The 25,939-nt window shown below is 37.1% G+C and overlaps 1 protein-coding gene across 2 annotated transcripts in view; it reads right to left on the reverse strand.

The window, feature by feature from the left end:
- The window catches only part of CPNE8 (copine 8), a 110,416-nt gene that overhangs the window by 16,993 nt on the left and 67,484 nt on the right, over positions 1–25,939 (reverse strand). For both annotated transcript variants that reach the window (XM_080391755.1, XM_080391756.1), the window contains 6 exons: positions 23,624–23,699; positions 16,935–16,988; positions 13,815–13,876; positions 4,148–4,194; positions 3,207–3,388; positions 1,155–1,282 (listed from right to left, as the gene is read on the reverse strand). In XM_080391755.1, the coding sequence (XP_080247881.1) occupies positions 1,155–1,282; positions 3,207–3,388; positions 4,148–4,194; positions 13,815–13,876; positions 16,935–16,988; positions 23,624–23,699 (549 nt within the window). The remainder of the gene's footprint in view (positions 1–1,154; positions 1,283–3,206; positions 3,389–4,147; positions 4,195–13,814; positions 13,877–16,934; positions 16,989–23,623; positions 23,700–25,939) is intronic.

Raw genomic sequence — 25,939 nt, forward strand, 5'->3', positions numbered from 1 at the left:
AGCTCAGCTGATATGATCAGTTCCATAAAAGAAGAGCCAGAAAAGTTAATGGGTTAGATTTCGAGTTAACATGGTTAACGCAGACGTGGAATGCCACATGGATGAAATTCAGCTGTCCTAAGGATTGGCATATTTCCTCAGTATGAACACTGCTACTAGAGAGATCCCGTCAAAGGAAAGATTAAAAGGAGAGAGCTAGATGCTAAAGACAAGCAATGGAAAATACATGCACATAATTTGAATGGTATGATTAGAAGATGGAACAACTAATCCTAATGATAAATAACTGAAATCAGCTATCTAGTCACACTGGGGTGCACAGAAATTCTTTGCACCATAGAATATGGAAATTATTTTTCATTGGGCTGTAGAACTAACATCAACAAGAACAAATAGCAAATAAATCTTGCTACAACAATTAACTATTTTGCAAGCTTATAAATAAAAGATTAACATACAGTGATTTACACATCCCTACTGCTTTATTTTATAAACATTAGTTCTTTCTCTGTATCTATAAATAAAATAAAACCTGTTCAGGTAATTGCTCAGCTAAATTATCTGAGCCATATCATTTTTGTTATACCAACACATGGAGGTATACCATAAGTCAAGATCTTGTCTGCCCACATAAGGCAGTATTATCTTTCTTAAGAAACTTCTACAAAGACAGGAAGGGTTTTCCTTTAAGAAGTTAGATGAGAAGTTGCATAACACAGCACTGTGGTTGCCCAGCGGTGGTTGCTGTACTATCACCTTAACAGTACCACTCACTACCTGCTGGAAATTGTTGCCACAGACAGCCCTGGAAAATTCTGTTGACATTTTGAGATTAAAGGAACTACATATGCTTTTGTCCAAAGGACAAAAAAGGAATATGGCAGAGTGATCTCACAAACATTTTCTTTCATTATGATTTCTCCTGCAATTTTAACAAAAGGTGCATCACCTGGGTCACTTCTATTTCTTTTCTGCATAGCACTAGCACTTGGTCTTCAAACTACTCAAAGGTACAAGTTAATCATGTTAGACTGAATAAACAAAACAACTATAAATACCTTTTCCAACGTTTAGCATCATGTAACTGTTACCTTTTTGTATGTGATAGCTGTACTGACAATAAGTTTCTGCAGAGTACCTGTAGTGACGCTTACCTGGCTACATGATTGATTACAGGGGCAAAGTTTGTTGGCCCATAAAGCTGTACAGATTTTAGACTCCTGTAATAGGCCTCCATTACACCATCAATTCCATGGCAGTACGGATTTTGAGGGTTTCCATTCTAATGAAAACAAGAAATGATTAATCACTAAAAGTAATTATGAAGCAAAATCAATGTGTAGGTTAGTAAACGCTACCCAGTGTACATTTTTAAATGGCAAGGACCTAAGCATTCTAGGATCTATTCAGAGAGTTTACTACAAATGCCCAATGTAAGTCCCACAGCTAGCTGTGAGTGTTAACTGCCTCAAGAAGGAGGTTCTAGCAGCCTCACGTTATATGCAGTCTGAACCACTGGAACTGGTTACTAGACATGAATGCTGTCCGAAAGGGAATGAAACAGTCTTTCTTACATGCATCAGTAACAGACAATTCCCTCTGTAGATTTAAGGTATGAATTACAGGGCAGATGTAAAACTGGAATCATGTTTAGGAGCACACTTCCAGCTCAATAATTTCTTATTTTAAAAATGTGAAAAAAAGAAATGGTAGCCAGATCCTGATGTTCATACACCATGTGAGTGTAAGTTAAATTGTAAACTCTTCATTGTTTTGGTACAATGTTTCTCTACTGGAAAACTGATTTTCAAACTGGTATTAAGAGATGAAGAAAGGAACATACTCTTTGGGAACCCACTGAAAGGCTGGGACTGTAAATTCTTTGGATAGGCATTTTACTACCTATCTCCATAATGACTCTACAATGAAGATACCCATTTACAGGTGACAATACAAACATAAACTAAATCCCAGATCAATGTCAGGCCAGACAAATGATCCATGTAAGGCTTCAAAACCTTCCAAATCACCTTACTCTCCTTCATGTGCCAACAACTCATTGGTTTGATGTGCCAGTATCTCATTCTGAGGTAGAGTATACCTCCCTGAGAATGTAGAAAATGAAAGGGGATTTTTCATGAAATTGATCTAGAATGTTAAAAAGAGGGTGCTAAAAACATTGCTTAGTATTAAATGGCAGACACCTATACATGTTTATATATAAAGGACGGGAAAAAAGACTGGTTTTTCCTCTTTAAAACCACCACAATGCCTCATGAATTAACTCAATCAATTTTAGAAACAATTTTTAAAACTGAAAATAGCCAGGAATAAGCCTGCTGTTTTAACAGTCTTAAGATTATATGTATCAATATATTTGAACTTGCTACATCCAAGTCCAAAAAAAGTCTGTGATTTAAATGAATATGTGCAATCACACCTGTTTTAAATTACTATCCATGTGGAAAACCTTTCCTTGAGATAAGACATGTGGCACGGTTTTCTAGCACAGGCTGACAGAATAAAATACACATCTACAATCACCAGTCTTCTGCAATGTTACCTATTTAAAACTCTCCTGACATACCTACACTTGCTGTAATTCTGACAAGTTTATCCTAGTCAGAGCAGAACAAAAACCTCAAAATAAGCAAACAGATAAACATCCACACTAATCACAAGCATCAGTTACAACATAATAACCTTTCTGGCAAATGCTTTTAGATTTTAGGTTTGTAATTTAACTGGCATATGGACCAGTCTCAGATTTTTTCTTGTCACCTTGGCTTATAGCCCACTTCGTCATCTATATTATCTCTAAACTAGCAGCCTGTAAAAGATAAAGAGATCCCAGAAAATGAGAGAGAATAATAATGAAAGGTTATCTTGAAGCATGATTCACTTGCTTCTTAAGATAGATTAGCTTCAATCTGAAGTCTTTCAAGCTTCTGTTTCTTGTGCGGCTGCATCTGAGGTTAAAAATGATTGCTTTATTGCTATTTTTGGTCTACAGGGACTTCTTGACTCTGGATTTCTTTCAGTAACTTCACTATGACGAAAGATTTTGAAACAGCCTTTTAGACAGAAGAATTAGCACATTCTCTGTTCTTCATTTGTCCAGAAATTGCTTAAGACTACAACTTTAATTGCCAAAATTTTGTTGTAGTAAAAAAATTCAAACAATATATAAACATGTATTTACTTACTAGTGCAAATTCATGTGATACTCTTCCATCTGGAGGCAGTCTAGCTCCAAAACCTAGAGCTGGGAACATTTTATCACTATCATAGTCCTGAATTATTTCACCTACTGCTTTCAGTGCCATGCCATAAGCATTTAGCTGATAAGGATTCATATAGTGCAGTGAAGTAGGCTGTGAAGGGTTACCTGTTGAAGCAAGGACCAGATTAAAACTGTATCAGTTCAAAATCTTGTCTCTTAAAAATGCTAAAAATCTAATACAGTAGAAATCAAAAGATCATGATAAGAAAATGAACTTATTTCCTATGTATATAACCATGGTTGTAACAGGTAAAAATGCATATTCTGAATACATTTTTAATAGGTTAACAGTAGTAGCTGTAAACTTTCTCAGCATTGAAAGGGCAGCAAGAAATTGTGATTAGACTTGTAAATTTGTGTCATTTTATAATATGATACGCACTTTTAAGATTAAATTTAGAAAAGCATTATGGCATTCTCAAAGCAGCTTTGGAGAAGAATCAAAACTTATCTCTGCCATACCCCACTTTAGCCTCATTCCACCTGAAACTTCTTTCTTTTGCCCCTCTCAGTGGGGTCTTCTAAGTCAGCCAGTTTTCTCCCAGCAATAATACAGAAACAAACAAACAAAATAATCAGAAAATACACAAGTATCTGCAAACTGCTCCTACCTATTCAATTCTATATGTAGCTTTTCACATTTTTATCTGTTCTGTTTGCTCTGGTTTTCTGGACAGGAACTGGCCTCTAGTCTGCTGCCCAGCAAAATGGAATCCTAATTCCAGGTGGTGCCAGGCAATACAGATACTCAATAATACAATGAAGTTAAGCAGAATACTGATATAGATACATACACATACACATATGTACGCTTAAAACTGAACATAGCACATAAATTCACAAGATGTTTATTGTTATTCTTACCATTTGAGGCTGTGAAATCAATAGCTACTGTGAAATTGATTTGGGTTCTGTAGAAAAAGCAAATACAAATCTTAATAGTTTTACTGTTATGTGGAAAAATAAACCAGAGATGATAACATGGTTTGTGGACAAACTGTAGGACACTGAATTGCTAATACAGGAAATAAACACTGAAAATACTCTTTTATGAAGTGCCAGCCAAGAGCTACACAACAGAGCTATTTTAACACCACATTGCAAAGTTACTTCACCTTTCCTTTTTTTTTACTGTTTATGAAAAAACCTAAATCATTAATAAGGTTAACATCGATAAACATTATTAATTCATTCTGAACAGCAAAACTGATTTTTCATTGGACGTATTTTAGCCCTAGTCATGCAAGACTTTGACTAGTGAAGTAGGCTTCTATTAATCTGCTCCTTTTGTTAACAATAAAACTGTGTCTTCCATTGGATAAAATATTTGGACAAAATATCATAGCTTTTGGCAATGGATTTCTTTCATGTGAACACAGTCGATACTTTGAGCGAGCATATCAAGGAAATTCTTGGAAGACAAAAGTAAAATCTGGAAGCAGGAATATAAATATCTGTATTTGGAGCAGTAGCTAAAGAAAACCATTATTATGAATGGATTAGCTGTTAGCATAGACCAAAAATTAACCATTAGACTTTTACAGTCTAATCCAATTAAATGCAGTTCTGTTCTGCAACTTCCTTCAGGACAAAAAACTGTCTTTCTGGAGATAATCTCTTAGCTAGTAAGATTCTATCAGGAAAAGGTTGTATGAGTTTGAAAATTGACTTTTTACTCAGAATGAGTTATTTACATCTTCCTTCAAATTTCTGCCTCTCTGTTTGCATCTATGAATTTAAGGACCAAATTAACAACGATCAAATCTCTTTGAAAGTTACTCAACAGATTTAACTCATGCACATTTAGATTAAACATCAACAATCTGACATCTGGCCTTGCAGTAGTGTTTTTACTGCTCAAATAACTTGACATGCCCAGAGAAAATGCCATTGACTTCATAAAAAGCTGGGTATGAAAACAATTCACATGGAATCATTTTATCATACTGATCAAGGCTAACACACGCTAAGCTAGGTTACAGATGGACTGTCTCCAAAAAGCAGTAAAAGCCCACCAATGCCCACAGTATCAGGAAGAGTCCTTGGAACACGGTCAACCCGGAATACAACTAAAAACGCTGTTGCCTCAATGTGGACTTCAACAAAAAAACCAAACCAGTGAAAGCTGCTGCTTTCTATCTCTGAACTTTCCAGAGATTGAAGCTTTATGACAGAAGTTTTCTGCCAATAATTCTGCATTCTACTTTATGCAGTTTCACCAAAAAATTTTTAATGGCATGACAAGTCAGATTTTGTTTGATCTGTACCCAAATGTCAGGCCCTGTAGCTTCTTAATCACAATGACCTTCTGCACTGTCAGGTAGTTGTAAGAATAAAGATCCTAGGAAGTGCATGTCAACTAGTTTTCTTCCTCAGGTAAGAAAGATTAGGAAAAACAACAACCAAAGTCTAATACAATACCATTTCTAGCGTTATGCATAGAGTTCTTACTGGCACTGCTAAGCAAAACTGCTTTTGGGCTATAATCTCCTTGTACTTAGATTTTAAGGGCTTTGGTGTGGTGCAATTTTTGGAGAGTAAAGACGACTCCTCCAAGCGTTACATGTCAGACACATCAAATACAGAAATCCTTCAGCTTGCTGAAGAATGTGCAACTGAGGAAAAAAAAAACCTCAAAAGGCTTTTCTTCTGCATAAGAACAGCAAAACTTATTTGTAAACTCATTTCCTCTATCAGCTATTCTGATCCAATAGGTAAGAAGAAATAAGGGTTTCATGGATTCTGAATTCAGGACAGAAGCAAGAGAAAGCACTGTTAAAAGAAGATTAAAACGAAAAATGGCTAACAAAAGTAAGAGAAAAATATTAAACCCACACCTAATGGCAAAAAGAGCAAAGTCAATTTTCATGTTACTACAGGTAATGACTGACAGCATCAGTTTCTGGAGTATTCCTCAAAGCGGTGTATCTGTATTAAATGTATACTGCTCTAGATAACAGAAACCCACCTGGTAAACTAAAAAAAACCCTCCCTCCCCCATTTACAATCCACTATAAGCTGGACTATGACTATTGTCCAAGCAGAACAGTATGCACATGACAGTATCTGCCAATTTAACAACTATAAAACAAAGCAGATGTCTACATCTCCAAAATTTGTTTCTACCTGTATGTGCATCGCAATGATACTGCTACAGAAAAACATGCAAGAACTTAAACCAATTACTTGATTTCAATGATTTATAGATGACTGTACATAGACTACATTTCAGTTTCCTGAATATAGGTTCCTAAGGCTATTTTAGAGCCTCCAGGGTACTTAGCACACTATGAAATTTCTGGGAGTCTAAAATGGCATTAAATGCCTATATAATTCAGGAAACTGGATCCCACTTTTAATGCAACGGTTGCTTTGTATTATGGGAAAGCCACTCATGTCTTACAGAGAACAAGGAGAGCTAGAACAAATGCTGTTAGGGTAAACCTGCACTCTATTGCCCTACATTTTCAATGACCATTTTGTTTCGTATAAATCATACAACATCGGTAAGGAGAAAATGATGCTCCGGTGAGACCTTATCACTCTCTCCAACTCCCTGGCAGGAGGCTGTAGCGAGGTGGGTGTCAGTCTCTTCTCCCAGGTAACAAGTGATAGGATGAGACGAAACTGCCTTAAGTTGCACCAGGCGAGCTCCAGATTGTATATTAGGAAAAATTTCTTCCCTGAAAGGGTGGTCAAGCACTGGAACAGGCTGCCCAGGGACGTGGTTGAGTCACTGTCTCTGGAGGTATGTAACAGGTATGCAGACGTGACACCTAGGGACAGGTTTTAGTGGTGGACTTGGTAGTCCTGGGTTAGTGGCTGGACTCAATGATCTTAAAGGTCTTTTCCAACCTAAATGATTCTATGACCCTATATTAAAAACATCTCTCCTAATATGTTCTCATGGAAAAGAGACATAGAAGCCTAAGTTAAAGACGACACCAGTGTCCTCTGAGGAAAGGAATAATAAATTGCAAAAAGGTACAAAATTAAGGTCAATCATTGTAGTCAAAATTTTTAAAATGTACAGAAACCTTTTTTGAACACAAAGCTGGGTCTTTCAAACAAACAATTAAACCTCAAATTAGTACCACTGGAGAAAGTATTTTCAAAAGCAGCTGTAATATTGTAAACCTGTATTTTGTTGAAAGATTATTAAGAAAAGCTATTAATTTCTCTACTTTTTTTAACTTTTATTAATGAAAAAATTAATAAGCGGTAACTAAAAAATTGATCCAGGAAGGCTAATTTAAAAGCTGTGTGTCATGAAAACATTAGATACAACTATTTTAGAAACCAAATGAGATGACTGGGAAATTAATCTGGATGACATTTTAAGAAGTGTTTTCATGGTAACTCATGTTAGTCTAGAAACAAATTAAATGTGATGAATCTATCTGAAAGTCTACTTTCCTGTTTTTATCTCTATGACATGTTTATTTCTTTTTAACAGACTAATTCTTAGGCTGTATCAAGTACACGTTATTAAGTTACTGCTATTATCAACAGATTAACCTTCATAGCAACAACCTTTTTTTTAATGACTATCCATTACCGTACACAAAATACAGTAATCGATAGTCATTTAAAAAAAGGTTATTGCTATGAAGGTTAATCTGTTGATAATAACAGTAACTTAATAATTAATCTATTATATATAATTATATATATTTATATATTATATATAAATTTATATATATAAAAATAAAATATATTTTATAAAAATGATTAATTCAGAATAAGGATGCTCAAAATCTAAAAAAGCATGTAAAATAGAAGGCTTCAAGACAATTTTAGGTGCCTGATTTTAAAACACAACAAGATAACAAAACTGATAAGGAAATTCTTTGGCTAAGGCTGTGTCCCTGCTTTTCCAGCTATATAGTTTTCCAAAGAGCTCATGACACTCGCTACATCAGTGTTGTTGCAAAGTCACGAGGCTTTGCACAAAAGCCACTAAAGCATTGACACCTGGCTAGGCAGGCTGAGCTGCTGAACGTCTTTTCCCAAGGGAGAACTCGGGCAGAATACCCAAGCACAACAACGTGCCTTATGGATTTAGAGCTGGATAGCTCACAACTACGCTGCCAGAATTTAGTTGGTATAGAAAGACATGATCTATTTGACACCTGGACAGGTGATTTTATCCTATACTACCATGAGAAATGAAGAAAGTGTCTTAAAAGGAACAGTAATCTTCACCTCACAACCACAGAGCATTCATTTTGTTTGTTTCTTTGGGAGAGCAAGGCGAAATCTCTTGTCTTTTATAATAAGAGCTCTATCAGCACTGGTATACATAAGGGAATAAATTAAGCCTGGACATAGGTTTTAACTAGGCTTGAAAACATTTGTAATGAATAGGGTTTTTTTAAACAGTACATTGGAAGGAAACATGAGTTTCCTCCTGTGACTTCAGAGTGACAACCAGCTGCTCTGTTAGCAGGGGGGAGCTATTATTCAACATTTGAGGGCCAATTACTGTGCAGAACTCTGCAATGGAGCTAATGGAGTAACTAAGACTACCAAGAAGCTGTATCCCTTCCACGGCATTTTAAGTCCCCAGTGACAGTTACTTCATAATTTCCCCTTTGCATATGCTTGCTTGGCCAAATGTTGTATCAAGATAAAGAAGATTTTTCTGATAAAGGCTCAACTAGGTCTTCCTTTTATATAGTCTAATTACTCCTTATTACTCTCCAAGGATACAAGAAATATATGGTAAAGCCTCCAAAATATACAGTTATGACAGCTGTTGCTTCATAACTGTACCTCACACCAGGTCTCCTCCAAACATCAAACAGACATGCCATTACATGTTATGGTGTACTGGTTGGATGAAAACAGCTGTCATGAAAGGAGTTCTAGATTTCCATTTTGACCATCAATGATTCAATGCAGCGCAGTTAAAAATGTATGTCCAAAGCCCTTAGAATCCAAACAACATGTATTTCCAAAAACCTGCATGAAGGTAAGGCTTTTTATATGGTGGGAGGAAAATATTTCCTCTTATGCTCCACTAACCTGGGACAGAAGAGATGGCTTAATATTTTTGAGGTCCAAAAGGATTCAGCTCCTGAATTTCATTTATTTACAAGTGCCTAGAGTAACCTGTTAGCTCACTCCCTACGCTAATCAGTCAAACAGCACAGAAACTCCAGTGCAGCTTTTTGGTTCCTTGTTTCTCTTTCAGACAAAACCAGAGCAGACTATAAACTAACTGCTTGACAGTCATTCCTGTAATTCCTGTCTTTCCAGGATAAATTCAACTGCATTCCTCTTCAAGGCCATATCCCTTACATTCCTGAGCTTTGTTCATGTATTTGGAGGTGTTTTGACAGGAATATATTATTAATTGATAAGTGGCAGGAAAAATCTGATTTTGAAATACACATCAATTTTTAGCATAATGTACCCATTTTAAATGTGGGAAGGTCAGTGTGGCAAAATATGTGACTAAGTATCAAGATGTAAGGAAAAGCCAGCTACTAAGATGGCACTAGTTGATTTAATATTCGGATGCAAAAGAGACATCCACCTCTTTCCTGCCATACTGCTATAAAATCCAGTGTTATGTAGTAAAATGAAATTAGACTTTACAGATAAATTTCTATTTCATTCTTCAAAGCTCTTCAGAAAAACAAGAATCATATTGATGATCCTTATAATGGAATATCCCAATTAAAGAGATGCAGACTCAAAACATAAATGAAATCAATACTGCAATCCTGATTTGTCGCAGTTAAAGCTGTCAAGACTTCCATTAAATCAGGATTAGTTCTAGCCACCTCAAATCAATTACAAAGGAAGTTCTGAACGTGAAGTATTTCATAAACATCCCTTTATGGAGGAGCCAATATTGTGCCTATTGCAGAATCGGTGTTTTCTTCTCCTTGCCTTCCTAAACTGAAGAAAAACAGGGAACTAAACAAACAATTTTGGAGGACATACTTGATGGCAAAACAGAATGGTTAATGACAAAACCTTCTTTTTCCCTTCCTTCAAAATCTGTCAGCTGGATTGCAATTGATATGCAGTAGTATTAAACGAGATGAACTAAGAAAGAGAGAAGCCAAGAAAATGGCTCTGAGTCTCACCTTCCTGGTCACGTGTGCAAAACAGCACAGTTGCAGAAAGGTAACCTGTATACAAGTACTTCTACAGTTTTTACTGGCATATACATAGAAATAACTGTATGAATCACTAAACAAGATTCTATATAAAATAATTAAACTGTAAGTATTACATGCGTTCAAGCACAGAGCGTTCTACTGAACTATACTCTTTTTATATACAAGGGAGGAAAAAAGCTTAAGTGGTAATTATTAATATCACAAGTCTTCCTTGACTTGCAGTTACAGAGATGTAAACAAAATATCACTAAGAAAACCAAAGTATTATATATATTTTCAAAATTTCTGTTGTTTGTCTATAGAATGTAGATAATTAGGTTCATTAACTTGTAACATCTCAGCAAGAAAGGTGAAAAACGACCCTGAAAAGATTACATATGCACCCACTGTGTTCTTTTCTTTCCAAATTTAGATATAAAACTTAATGCCTTAGTTTCTTATACACATTTCTTGCGGACATGAATTTTGAAGGAATGGGGAATAAGATGGTTATGGCATATATGAACAACACACGTCAAAGAACAAACAGATACACTACAGGTAAAACTGTTTCTTCATGCATTTGTGTATACATATACTTCATTCACTACAAACTTTTGGTAAACATGGATGGATGGCCATTTTCTTTGTTAAAGTTGACAACAGGAATGTTCCTGAGAAAGGTAACAACAGCCCTAATAAAAGTAACTTGTTTCGCTCAAACTCTAGGATTCTTTGCTAGAAACAGAACACTTGCACAAATCAGAAGGGTTCCACAACAGATCGACCATGACTGTTCATACGGAAGTCACATCCAGAACCTTAGTGCTTCGAGTACTCTTCTGTTACCTCAAGCAGCTGTCTACCTGACACAGGGACTCAAAGCAGGCACAAGCCATAGTGATAATTGGAAATGGACTTAGAAACACAGAAATAACTGGTTTCCTAACCATGGCAATCTAGGTGCCTCAGGAACAGCTTGTCAAGCAAATGTGCTGATAGAATTCATTATCATAGAAAGAGTTGATATAATCTTCAGGTGTTGAAGATGCAGTAGTAGTACCTCGACAACAGGCCTGATCTATATGAAGAAGTTCTACTTTGCTAATATGTAACAGATTCTAATGCAGTCAACAACTGAATGAAATCGTCTTTCAGGAGAAACTGTAGGATCTAAAGAGTGCAAACGGAGACAAGAAGTATTCCGGTAGCAATGCTTCCAGTTAACTGAACTGGACAGGTAAGGATATTAATTCTAGAAGAGCTTAATAGTTTGCACTCCAGAAGCATCCTGGAACAAAGTGTCACAGTCCTGAGTGTACTAAAAAGCCCTTTAATGTCCCTAAACAAACTCAGCTTGGCCCTCCACCACATGCCCCCCATTGGCTTGGGAGCCCCATTTCAGCTCAGCCTTCAGCCCCTGCCTGAGAAGGGGCCATACGTCATACGCCAGAGGAGTATAGGTCTCCAGCTCAGCCAAGCCTGTGCCTGGCCGTGGACACCATTAATCCAGATCCTGAACCAAGGACTGAATTCCTGGCTTGACCACTCTGCCTTGTCCACCACAGACCTGCCTGGAAACTGCTGGACCTGATCCTGACCTGGATCTGTGGTTTGCCTGCCCAGCCTGACCTCGGTCTGCCTCATCACTACAAACTTCCCTACGATCTGGACTCGTAATTGAACCTGGCCACAAACCTCTGGGTCTGCTCCGCTTGCCTTGCCCACGTACTGTACTGCTGGGCCCTGGGTGGTGAGATCCTGCCCTGCCAGCTGTGTTTCCCAGCTCCACTCCCAGGTCCCCAGCCGTCCTGGGGAGGGAGAGCTGCTCCCTGACACAGCCCATCCCCTCCACGAATCTGTCCCACTAATTACATGCCTTGATGGTGGGCCTAAAGGACCCTCTAAAGGTCACCTATAACCATACAACATTGTAATAATATGAAACAATCAAATCTGAAATGATACAGAGGTTCTGTGTCCTATCCAAATGAGAAAATCTGCTCGGCCACCAAAGAGCAAGCAAACGGACAAGTCAAATCACAAATTTCTCCAAAGATATTGAATAAGAATTTTAAACAGAATTATTTCTACCTCCATGTTAAAAACCCTAATTAAGCATTCCCATTTTTAAGTACTATGCATAAAATATTCTTGTTGGGTTTAATCTTAATGAGCCAAAAGACACAGTGTTTTGAGATATACAACAGACTGAATTCACCCTTAAATGAAAATATCCCTTTTTTTTGGATGGAGATTGAACAGCAGTGGGTTTTCTACCTTTAGAATTTAACTGTTTGGGAGGACTGAAACATCAAAGAGGCTATTAGTCCTTGAGAGAGAAAAAAATTATACTGTGCAGCAGCCCAGCGGTTAGGCTCAACAGTTTGGAGTACATCTTAATGACGATCCATCCCCTTTGCAAGTTATCCTTTCAGTATGGAGTGCAACCTCAGGTTGTGTTTTTTCAAAACCCCGAATGCAATAGCAGTCGGGATAGCTTACTGACAGTTCTCCTGTAGCTAACAATTACGATTGGGGGCATCACTTTAACTCAGTGAACTTCAGTGATAAATGTGTTAGGAATAAACCTTGAGCATATTCTCATCTGCAGGATTACCACCGTTGGAAACAAAGGCAAAGCCCTATATTGCTAGTGTCAAAACACAACACAGACTTCTTTTTTATTTCAGCTGAAGCCTGGTTGAAGACTGGCATAAAAAAAAGTAATTTCTTTCTTCACATGTAATCGATGTTCTAAAATATGCGTGGAATGTATATTCAGACGGTATACCTCAAAAATCCATATTAAGTGCCTAGGAATGTATAACAAATTATTTCCATTTATCTTGGAGAAGAATTGTGTTCTAGCAGGGAGGTTAAGAACCAGGAATTTCTGAGATTCGATCCCATTTCCAGGCATGTTCTAGGGTAAGCCATTTGATGCTTCTGTCTCTACTTCCCTTTTGGGAAAATGGCAATAAATAAGAAAGAGAACATGTTACACATTTTACATAATTAGTATTGCAAAAATGCCCTTGCAAAGGAAAGGCTCTAAATAAATCAAAAGTTAGTATAATCAGAAAAAATAAAACAGCATTTACTAATTTAATAGTATATCAATAATTCCCTTTCGGCTAATCCAATTTTCACTGGCTGGTCAGAGGTCATTATTTAATCTCAGTTTTTTTAGAACCAACACCAATTCCAACATTATAAGTGAAGTTCCACAACTTAACTTATGTCAATAACTATCTGCAGGTTTTATGCAGGAAAGTACAGCCTCTAAAATGAGGAAACAATACAGTTCTTTACAGATACTACTTAGAATCATCATATGCAAAGTACATACACAAATTATTAGTGAATTACAATGAGACTGTGAAAACAGGAAAGGTTTGTTGCCAATCACATACCCGCCTTTAATATAGTCAAGGAATGAAACTTCTGTTTCAATTAGGAAGGAAAGCAATGTTACCTGAAAGCAAATAAAAGAGAGTCAGACATGAATTGTCATTTCCCAGTTGAACCAGTAGAGACATAAGCAAAATGTTTTTGGAGTTGTATCATTAAGATGTGGTTTCCTACAGTATTAGAGGAAAAAAAAATTAAAAAAAAAAAAAAAAAAAAAAAAAGAAACTATTTCAATAGGCCGTTCTTGAAAGGGAAGAGATAAATTTGGAAGTCTACTACAATTGCCTTTTTTTTAAGCTAAAGGATGGAAGACTGTATTCCAGGGCAGTCTACCAGATGTATGTCTTCTGATCACTGTGCACTACATCTACACATGAATATTACAGGCTAGATTATAATGCATCTATCCTATGAGTACTTCAACACCATTAAAAGAACTCAATTACAATTATTTATATCATTTCTCACCTCACATTAAAAGTGGTATTGAGTATTGATGCAAGCCAAGAATGCAAAAAACTAGTAAATGATACATATATATATATATATATATATATGAAATATATTTAAAATTTTAAAGTGGAATGAATAAAGATGCAAAGAAAAAAATTTTCTTCAGTCCCAGCTTTGCTCATTCAGAAATGATAAAGTCAAAAACACAGACAGTGGTCTGAGGGTGTGACTGGCACCCCCAGAACATGAGTCATAGAGGTATAAACTCAAATGGAAAAGATCCTGCATTTAAGATCATCACATATTACATAACATTTATGAAGCAAAGAATTAAATCCAAACTATTTTTGTTTTATTTACAAAGTGACACAAAACTTTCTTACAACATAAGTGCACCAGGTAGTCAGTGAAAACCGTTCAAGTAACTGTTTAAAGCAAATTCACTGATAATAATACAAGGAATAAAAAGAGGATGGAAGTTTGTCACAAAATTTGATTTGCCTTTAACTGCAGCAAAATATAAAACCTGAAAATATTCCTATGTTGTAAACTTGGACTCAGAATGAGACTATAGGTAGTAATTCTGTCCTCTGTCCTACTTCCTTTGTCACAAGTTCTCTGTGAATCTTAGTGACTTACGAAGTCTAAAACCATCAAATTACCCTTCTAGTTGAGAACAGAAGACCGTAACAAAGTTCTACCAGACTACCAGTAGTCTTGCATATAAGACTGAAATATCTGCATTTTCCCACTGGACACAGTCCTTTTAATGGTTAATCTGTTATTACGGCTGGTCATCTCGTTCCTGATTAGTTTAAGCAAATGTTTTCACTGAACCTGATTTAAAAAGGTAAAAAACAGAAACACACAACATCCTTCCAAAGCAGCCAAAGTGTTTACTTTCATACAGGCATTGACTATCAATGTTCCAAGTTTTATACAGTGTATTTTAAGTTTCACTACTTTGCTTTGTTCAAAACTAACCATGTATTCTGAAACATTTCTGCTTAGTATGTAGTTTGCCTGTCTGAATTAAAAATGACCCTTTCCGTAATAATGAATTAAGAAGGCTACTGCATGTACATAGTTCTTAAAAGCAGCAGTGAGCTAGCAGTCAATGATCTATACCCACTTTACTTAAAGTTCTCCAGAAGCCAACTTCCTCTTAGTGAGAATGATGTTCTTGGTACCTGGCTTGAAAATCTAGAAATCTGTGGGATAAGGAGTATCCTGGGTGAATGACAGGAAGAAAAAAACCCAAAACTGCAGGCAAACACATCGGAAAGTGACCATTTGGAGAAGCATAAGGAAAGCCTGAAGGACTAACAGAAGTAAGGGTAATCGCGGACAAAGAGGATTTGATAAATAAAAGAAATTACGTTACAAAACCAACAGCAAAGAACACTGGCAAAGAAGGAAAGTTGCTAACAACTGTTTATTGGAAATTTGCATGTAAATTGAAGCAACAGATAAAAAGACATAGTTGATTTTGTCTGTCCAAACAAGAGTAAAACACATTCTTTCAAATGCAGACAGGTATATGTGAAGGTCTTGAAATACTTTAAACCAAAATCAATAGGGAAATTGAATATGTAAATACATTTTTCAATCTTCTGTACCCTAAGCCAGTTTTCATATCTACAATTTTGAGTACAGTTACTTTTAGTATTGATTTAAAATAATCGCTTCTGATAAGTTTATTACTTACTCATATAGCATAATAGAACTTTATTGTAACATGCTGAATTGTAGTAAAAGGAATATGTTAGCAAAAAATAAATTATCTAATGAATCAGATCTTATATGGTAAATTTTCACGGACAAGCAGCTTCTGCTTATATTTTACAATTTAAAGCAGAGGTATAAAATAAGTGTTTATTTTCCTACTGGTGAACAGACTTATACAACAATGTGAGAATGACAAAACATTCCTTCAAGACTACAGTTCAGAGTGAAAGTACTCCTACTGACTGCAGTGGAACCGTTCACGTGGAAAAAAACCCACATGCTGGATGTGTTTTTGAACAAAATATCTGATTATGTTTTCCAATACACAGTTCTTCAACGTTTATCTTAATTTCTTTGTAAAAGATGTTTCGAACATCACGGATGCCAGAACACGGAGCTGAGAAAGTGCTGAGGGGAATTATTCCCATTGCTAGCAAAAGGTTTGTAAAACCGAACATGGAATATGAACAAAAGGACATTAAACTCTCATCCCAAACAATACTAACAGGTCTTTCAACAAAAATTCACAAAAAACTGTTGGTAATTTAAAATGTTGACTCTTTTTGGTTTAGCCATGATAAGCATACTGGCTTCTACTGATGCTAGCTCAGCAACTAAATTTAAGAAGAAAATTTACTTTTAAAAGTGCAGATCTGTTTCACATTAAAAATAACAGTGTGTAGTCCAATAATTTCAAGAATTTTACTGAAATGTTGGTATAACTCATTTTGGAAATCATTGGCAACTTATCAGCACACTTGGACACAGCTTCTATCAAACTCTTCAAATTAAAAAAATCTGAAAATAAATGCGGTATAACAGTAAGTATTTTATTGTTGTGGCCTTCACAGAAGGTTCTATTCTAATCCTGTTAAATTACAAGTCAACTATACTCCATTTCAATAGAAAAGCATCCAGTAACATAAAATATATTTACTTACTGTTCCAGAATTAACATACTTTTTCTTTTTTCCTTTTTTCTTTGGATTTATTACCTAGAAACACAGACACAAATATTAAAGCTGCATGATTTATGATTCAACATAAAGATAAGTGTTAAGATACTTTGCAGAAAGTAGTCTATTGTCAATGAATTCTAAATTTATTCAGCATACTGTTTACTTAGGCCCCTCAGTGCTGGGTTATATACATACTTGAAGACAGACGAATTTATCTTCATGGCACCTGCTAGGTAAGACAGTGTTGTTAGTCACATTTGACAAATAGGGGACTGGGGCAGCAGAAGGGAAAGTGTTCATTAAATCTGAGCGCTCAGTGAAACACGTCTTTGATTTTTTACAAGATTCTGCATTTTTCTGCATTCCTGATTCCAGTGTTTCAGTGTACTGTGTCACCGCTTATTCATCTCACAATACACCTCTTCGCATTCCAGTTAATGTTTCCATCTTCTCCTCAGTATTATCTGAGAAAAATGAGAGCTGTTCTACTCCTAGTTTCTGTGTTTGGTGCAATGACAGGCTGACAGGAAGAGCAAATGGGGGGACAGATCACACTGTGCCAGAATAGAAACTGGTCAGTAATTTCATGAAAATGGCACATGTCACCACCTGAGTGATGTACAGGAGTTGTGGGGGCTCAACGCACTCCCCATACACAAGAATCTTCATAGAACTGGACCACAAAGCCTTTAACAGTTTTCTCGAATGTCTGGAACCTACACAATTTCTCACTGTCGTCAGCAATAAAAATTGATTCCCTTCTGAATACCTACCCATTCAAAGGCAAGTCTCAGTCAGTCTCATTGCATACACATTAAAACATACTCCTGCTCTTTTCAAAATTGCACGTGGAATTGGAAGCAAAACATTATTTTGTTTATTTGGTCGATCAACTATCTCCTACGTAACTAGGAAACTTAAATCCTTGCGGCTTACTGCCAAGTTTTACTGTAAAGTACTAACAGATGTTCTGTGAATGACAAGGAACGAAAACATTCCCAGCTGAAATTTTAGTCACTAAACTGCTATAAAATATTTAAACAATTTTGCCTGAAAATTGGAAACATAGTAATACATGTCTTCCAAAAATTCTCTCCACTCAACCAAAATGAATTTATATTTAAAGGTCACAGAAATGCTGTGCAATGTAAGGCAGAAAGACAGAACTACCATTTGAGGTCTTTCCAAACAGGCTACATGAGAGTGACTCTTTCCCCCCAGTACGCCACACAGCCATCTGGTAAGTGTTCCTCAAAGCTTTTACTGCCTTACACACACATAAACCTTTCAACACTTCAAAAAAGACCCCAATAACCCCTGTCCCTCCTATTAACAGTGTCTTGACTGGTGAGAAATGGATTAAATCTGTGTAACGGTGGTTTACAAACAATGCAGTAATTCTTGTTGAACCAGAATCTTAGCCAGAAAGTGGCTCCTGCTGACGATCGCCCAGAAGAGGAAGGTGACGGTAACAGACTGCCTGCCTGCCCTGTGGCCCTTCATTCACAGCGCTCCAGAATCCAGTGGTCAGGCCTGAGTTAGCAGCATATTTTTTGCCAGCAGTCATTAAATGCCAAAATGGAGATGCGTCTGCACTTTCTGTTTCAGCTAACTTGACAATTGGCTTCTTAGGAATTGCTAGGAAATGCACTACAGCTTGGAGTGAAATATCATGGGAAAACAAGGCATCTACTTGGGCTCAAAGATGAATTAATGATGGCTTATCTCTCTCCTGTAATTCCAGGTACTATGATTATTGTAACATTTATGTGGTTTTGTCTCAAAATTCAGATCACTTTATAAATAAAACACTACTTTTTAGCCTCTGAAAGTCTCACACCCCTGCAGTAATCTAGGAAGATGCATGAACTCTTACCTACTAAAAAAGGTCAATTGAAAAGAGCTTGTTTTAGCAATCTGAAAATATGGAACACCCACTCAAATACAAATTTCTCTATCTGCCTTGGGTCACTTTTTAAATACAAAACAATTACAAAAGAATTTGTCCAGTCTCTTTTATTCTCATATTGCATAGACTGATTATGTAGAAGCACTACCAAAGTACAGAGGATTGTAATGTGGGGAGGCAAACATGAGATGCTCAGGAAATGTATGCTATTGCTGGGAGTAAGGTATTGATACTATATTTAAGAAACCACAAAATTACTTAAGATGTTATGACAGAATATTCCTGGTAGGGTAGGAGTCATGTCAGTGATACGACAGGAGAGGACATTTTCACTGCACACAGTAATCTCTGCTGTGACATTATCCATAGGAAACCGCTGTAAATCACAGTAACTCTGGGGTTGATCTTGTATCGAAATAAGAAAAAAAATTATGGCTTTCAGTTATCTTTGTCCTGCTTTGCACAGTAGCATTTTTGTTCATCTTCAAAATAAAAGTGCAGCATATAATTGGAGCAGCCTTTTTCCGTACCTTGCATTCATGCTTGCTTAAATCATCATATTTGTGATGACCTATATTAGGAATATGAAATTTTATAAGATACTGGAAATTTAACGGCAGTAGTCCAAGACCAATTAAAGGATAGCTTAAGGAATGACAAAGATCTGCACCCGATACAAAAGAAAAAAACCAAGGCTATAGCCACATAGGCTTGTCTTCTCATTATTAGCAAGAATATCCTTGCATGAGGAAGAAAAACCACATTTCAGTTCTGAGAGACACCAGGCACGGAAACTGCATGATGCTGGAACTCATGGTGCAAGTGTGGAAGCTAACCTAAATCCTTCAAAAAGCATACCTAAAACCTGGAAGAAGGCCTTAAGTATGTATTCTGAGGGAGATAAGAGGTCTTGAAATTAAACTGTCTACCAAGATAACCAAGACTAATGAGCTGGATTTGTCTTACACCTGAATCACCCTTGGGAGAAGCAGAACTGAAAGAAGTTCCAGCCCATGGGATTAAGATTGCATCAATGAAGATCTTGCAGACAAGCTGGTCAGGAGTTCCACCAATCCCAACACATATGTGAGCCTACATTCAGGAATAGGCTCCCCTACCAGAATGGACAAAGGGAACAGAACTGCAGCCTCCCGACAGCTAGTCATGGAACCAGCCCAAAAGGAACTACAGCCCATATGAATCCACATGTCACCAGGTGGCATCACATAGCAGAAATGCCTGGATCACCTGCAATATAACTTGAAGGCAAATTAGTTGCTAATTTGGAAGAAGAGATGTTCATACTAACAAGACTATGTTAAAGGGAGATTTGGTGGAAAAAACAATTCCTGTTTTTTCAGATAGTACAAATGACCATTTTTGATGATGGGGAGACTCAGATATTACTTTCCCCTGGGGAAGGTGGGGAGGGAGGGATAAGATCAAAATCTTGGCTTTTGGCAACACTGTTGATCACAGATAGAGTTGCTAAGAAATACCAAGAAAAATATCACACACAATGCCCCAGGTAGAAGCTGGAAAGGACCTCTAGAATACCGGAAAGAAGAAATACTTTCAGGGATTTTCAAAGCAACAAGGGAAAAGAAATGCTAAGTTCTTTATTTTTTTTTTTTTCAGTTCCTGTACTTGGTCTGCATTATATAAGACAAGGGTTGAAACTGCTGATGCAGTTAAGAGAAGCCACTTTACGCTACCAGAACTTCTAGAGTGTGGGAGGGCTCTGTATATGATGGCATTTTTCAAGAGAGGGCTGCTTTTAACTAGAATAATGTTGCTGGTAATCAGACCCAGGAATGGGCATTTGTACTGTCGTGTGATGACAGCAATCTATCGCATGAGGATAAGAGTCAAGGTCTAACCCAGAAGAGCAAGGCTCCAAGAAGCAAGGCAAAATGGAGGCAATTTCTAGCAGAATGCACTGTCACCTTTCCTATATTTCCCTTAGGCACTTTGGCAGATGCTGTATTCTCCTGAGTTATGTTCATTGCTAAACTGATACAAACACCTTGTAAGTGCATTAGGAGCCTATAGCCTCTTCAAAGTGAAAGGAAAGAAAACACAACTAAAATCAAAACTGGACCATTCCTATCTTTAATACTATTTATAAACTCTGAAAGGGACAAAAGATCTCATATTTTATAATCAGTTTATTTTCATAAAGGATCTGTCAAAGAGTTATCAGACAGATATACTGCCTGGAAATCATTAAAAAAAAAAATGCACACCAAAAATGTCTACCTGTAACACACAGTTCTTTGGGTTCATGACTCTGATCTGAAGTACTGAATATGAACTTCATACTCAGACTCTTCTAAGGTTCCTTTATTCCCAGTATATGAACAACTTAGGACAGCAAATACAGCACAGACCGTACCTTGCCTAAACAGTAGTTTTCTCGTGTTGTATGAATGCTCATAACCAGAAATGGAAGGCAGCAAAAATGAGAGAAGAATTGACCAAGAAAGACAACAAAATAGTGAAGTCCAAAGAAAGCAAAGGCTCTTTGCAAGTCTCAGTAAGTGAGGCTATGAAAGACCTACAGAGCAAAACCTACAGACTCAGTACTTCACCTTAGAGAAACTGAAAATATCTGGTGGAATCCATACACTTTGCCTATGAGCACGTGTGAGATGGAAGGTGCTAAAAAGCTTTAACACAAATGGCTGGACATATGCATACGTATATCAAAATGCTTTAGCATACATTTTCACACAGGTGTCCGTAACACATGCATTATTTCCATGTGAAAATTGCTGCTGTTGAGCCCTTGCAGGGAGTAAGTATCTCTTTATGGTTACACTGCTCTAAAGAAGACCACCTCTTCCCAAACACCACCACCACATCTGCATCACAAGACAGCTGTGGGATTTTGAGCCAATGCGTCAAGAATGCTTATCATCAGAATGGTGAATCAGATAGATGCCTAGTACTGTTGTGCACCTAAGCACTAGGCTACTGCTGGGTGAAAAAGGAATGGTAAAAAGAACACAGGGCAATCAGGCAACTACACTTGGTTGCCTATCACTCACAAGCACGCACGCTCACACTCACACATGACAAAAACCCCAAAACCAAAAGAGATGGAACTTGAAACACTCCACATTGCTTTACTATGGGAAAGAAACCAATTCCTTTTACAGGAATTCTGGAAGACAACTCCAAGTACACAATGCAATACAGTGCAGACACTTGACACAGACCTAGACGTGCCAGTGTGCGCACACAGCATAATGCAGGTAGACTCTGGTCCTGAAAGGAGGATAACCATGTTGTATCAGCACCAGAACATGAGACTTAAGACAATCCAGGCAGAACTTACTAGCTCAGATGCTCCATGACCCTAACTCATCTGTACTGCTTCTAGCTGGGGAGCACATTTGCAGTATGTGAGGTCACGGTACTACAGACTGTTACCTCCTGAAGATAAAGCTGAAATGATCTAAGTTATGCATAAAAATAATGGGGACTCAAAACTGAATAAGACATTTCTTGGATCTATGAAAACATAAACTGAAGTTTAACACTCCAGAATGTAATGTATTTCCCTAGGAAAAGTCTCTAAGTTGACACTTCTTCTCAGTGACAAAATACGTTTTAAATCTTTTCCTTATATTCCCTCTCTGTATTTAACACATTTTGAAATTTCACGATACATTTATTATTCCAGACTGAGATTCTTCTGGGATATTAACTTAAAAATGAAGTTTTAATGAAGGACTCTTAATGCTCAGACTCTTTTTTTTTTTATGCAGTCAATTTTTGTGCCCAAATCTGGGATAATTTTTAAAGGGACCTTTCCAAAAAAAGAAAAAAAAATGCCCAAAATTACATCTCAATTTTTGTTTGCACAAACTCATTTATTGCTTCTGAGAATAAATTGCAGCATATTTTGAAGATTCAGTAAAGTTTTTTTCCTGGAAAAGAAAAGTTTCCTGTTTTGAAAATCCCAATAATCTCAGATTAAGAAAGAAGTCTTAAACTAGGGACTTATTAGAGCTCAAATAAACAAGTCTGCACAATTTTGTCCACAAGACCCTGAGGAAAACAGAGAAGAGAAAAAAAGACTACGAGGGAATGTGGATCCTCAATAAGGTCTTACCACAGTTAGATGTCATCTAACAATATAAAACTCTGTAATTGAATTGACAGCTGCCTGTCAATCCCAGTAGCTGACAGATGTATGAATCCTAAACCAGAAATGAGATGCAAATTTTTAAGCAAAGGTAGTAACTGACCACATGAAGAACCCTACCAATAAGTAAGATAAATTCTTTGTCACTTGTAAACCCTGCATCAAAACTCTAAAGATGCTGAAGTCACAACGGCATGTGACTCTGCATCTGAATATAGGCATCACCAGATAATTCTTTGGATAGGAGAAAATAGTATACAATGCATGTAACAGCTGGCAAAAGGAGAAATAAATGACAAATTGTTCCTACACAAACGGGGGTAACCCACTATTTACTCCAAGTTATGTCATACCAACCCAGCTGCTTGAAGTGCTCTTCTTGCCCTATCACAGCTCAGTGTGCATGCACGTGCACACATACCCACTTTATATCTTTTTATGAAGCAACACTTCTAGATTCTCTGTTCTTCTTTCTAAAAGGAGAAATGTGAAATAATTTCAAAGTTTTATTTTCACAAGCACTGTGCAAATTTGACCAGTTTGCCAAGAAAACATTAGAAGTGTTCTCCTTTTATTTCCTGAAAGTGAGCGAAAACTCGCAATACTTACCTCATATACGTTGAACTGAGATTGCCCTCTTGACAACTCTCTGTAACTTGTTGTGAATTCTCCGATGAAATCATGGCTGTATAAAAAAAGGTTTCAAATCAAATGCACAGCAGTTAGTAATTTAAACATGTATTACATATATTTATGAAAAGGAGAAGCACAGCCAATATGAACTGATACCCAAAAAAGAAGCAATGGCAAAAGATATAATTTGCTTTAAAATCTTTATTTCCCCCTCTGCTGTGTGTTCACTCTATTAGCAATAAAAACTTAGAGATTAAGAGTATCAACTTAAATTTTTCTGATGGCTTCTGCTTAACTTAGCTGTACCACTTAGTAACCACTGAGGACTAGACTATAAATCAGTGATCTGACCCCAGTGTAAGCTTACAGAATCCAAAAAACCAGAGCGGGCCATCAAAGACTATCATGGTTTTCTCACTGCATGACCACTAGCATCACAGACTCTGAATTGTGTGCGAGACTATGTGAGAGAAAGGGAGGTATTAAAAGTGTGAAAGGAGTAACTTAAACCAGAAAAGACGAGTCCTACCAATTTGTACAATGTGACATTGAGTGGTACTTTCATGGGGAGACCCAAAGCTTTTTTCAGCTGCTATGGCTTCCCATCTGGGAGGAGAAAAGCGATCACTGGGGCTACACAGCTTAAGGTATTAGACACCATTGGAAAGCAGATCTTGACCTAACACTAAAGCAGTGGTTATCAAGTGTCCCCTTCCTAATTTCTATTTCTGCTCCAAGAATACTTTCGACATTCTTGTGCTGTCACCCGTGTTTTCAGAATTGTTTTGTCAACTCTTAAGCAGGGGATGGCATTCTGCCAAGGACCCACTGTGAGCAGGGTGGCCGTAGGGAGCGTAGCGGATGAAGCATCTTTGAGATAGGTGGCTGGAGTCAAGGAGCTAGGGCACAGAAACCACAGGGCTGCCAGAAGTGACTGAACTGCAGGTTCCTATCTCAGACAAGTACCCGGAATGGAAGCAACCACAGGGTTGAATGCCTAACGGCTGACTACACAACTCCCAGCCGTCACAAGACCTGTTCACATTCTCCACTTTTCCCAGCCAAACTTTCCTCACTGCTGCTCCAGTTCCCATTCCCCACTGCCTCATCTCCCTCCGTTCTCACAGTTGTTCCCTCTACAAGGCATTGTATCTCCTCTACACTCTGACTCCACATCTGTGAGCTATGAAACATTTTTACCTTCCCTCCAGTGGTAAATTAGAATAGAAAGCCGAAGTTTCATCACTTTGTTACTTGTAAATCTGTTTTTTAAGAAATACAGCACACTTCTAACTAAGCTATAAACATTAAAAGCAAATTTAAATATATTTGAATGTTGCAAGAAGATGAAAAGTGGAAACAATCCACAGCAACATGGTATTTCTTTTTTGGTTTATTCATACTGAAATGAAATGAAAAAAATCAAACTCCAAATATAAACCTCAATTTTTGAAACCAGCATGAATTCACAAAATACGTAAACCAAACAATTAAAAGCTCCAGTCATCATGCTAACGCATATGAAATAAGTAAAGCATCCTAAGGAAGCTTGGGAAATACTATATGGTGATGATACTCCTGATTACTCAGATTCAGAAGGGACCACCACTCATGGAACAGTCCCCTTACAGTTAGGAGATGCGGAAATTGCTTCTGAGACAAAGAATTTTCGTAAGAAGAAACTTATTTTGGAGGTATCATCTCTTTTGATTAAAAGCTCTCCAGAATGCAATGAGTATTTTGATAAGGGGAACAGAGGAAGCCATCCATACAGGCTATGGAACTTGAGTTCTATACAGGCTGTAGCATATAAGGTGTATTTAATCTTGGGTAACCATGGCACTGGAGAAAAATGCACCTTGGTTAAAAAGGAACCTTTCCCTTTCATAGCAATTCTTACTTCAGATTTTCAAGTCGGCTTGTATATTTCAAAGGCAGAAATTCAAATAATAGCTCAGTGGCTACCTATAAAAATGCTGTAGCAAACAGGAAACATAAGCAATTTCAGATAGGGCTGTCTCTGGGGGAAAAAAGTATCTGTACTGCTTAAAAGTAATCATTTCTTTAATTCTGAAAGACAAAGGAAGGCCTCCTTTCCTTGTGGCAATATACAAAGGCTGACAAGAACTGAGGTAGAAAGATAATTCCTCTGACTAATCACGTTAAAAATGTACCAGCATATATAACCAGTCTCAGAGTTCTCTGCATGTAAAAGACCATCAACCTGAATGTTCTTATACACTTAACACTCAGTATTCAGATGGACGTACATCCCTCCACTAGGTTGGCTCT

The sequence above is a fragment of the Falco punctatus genome (assembly GCF_963210335.1).
Source record: "Falco punctatus genome assembly, chromosome: 6".
Taxonomy (NCBI): Eukaryota; Metazoa; Chordata; class Aves; order Falconiformes; family Falconidae; genus Falco; species Falco punctatus.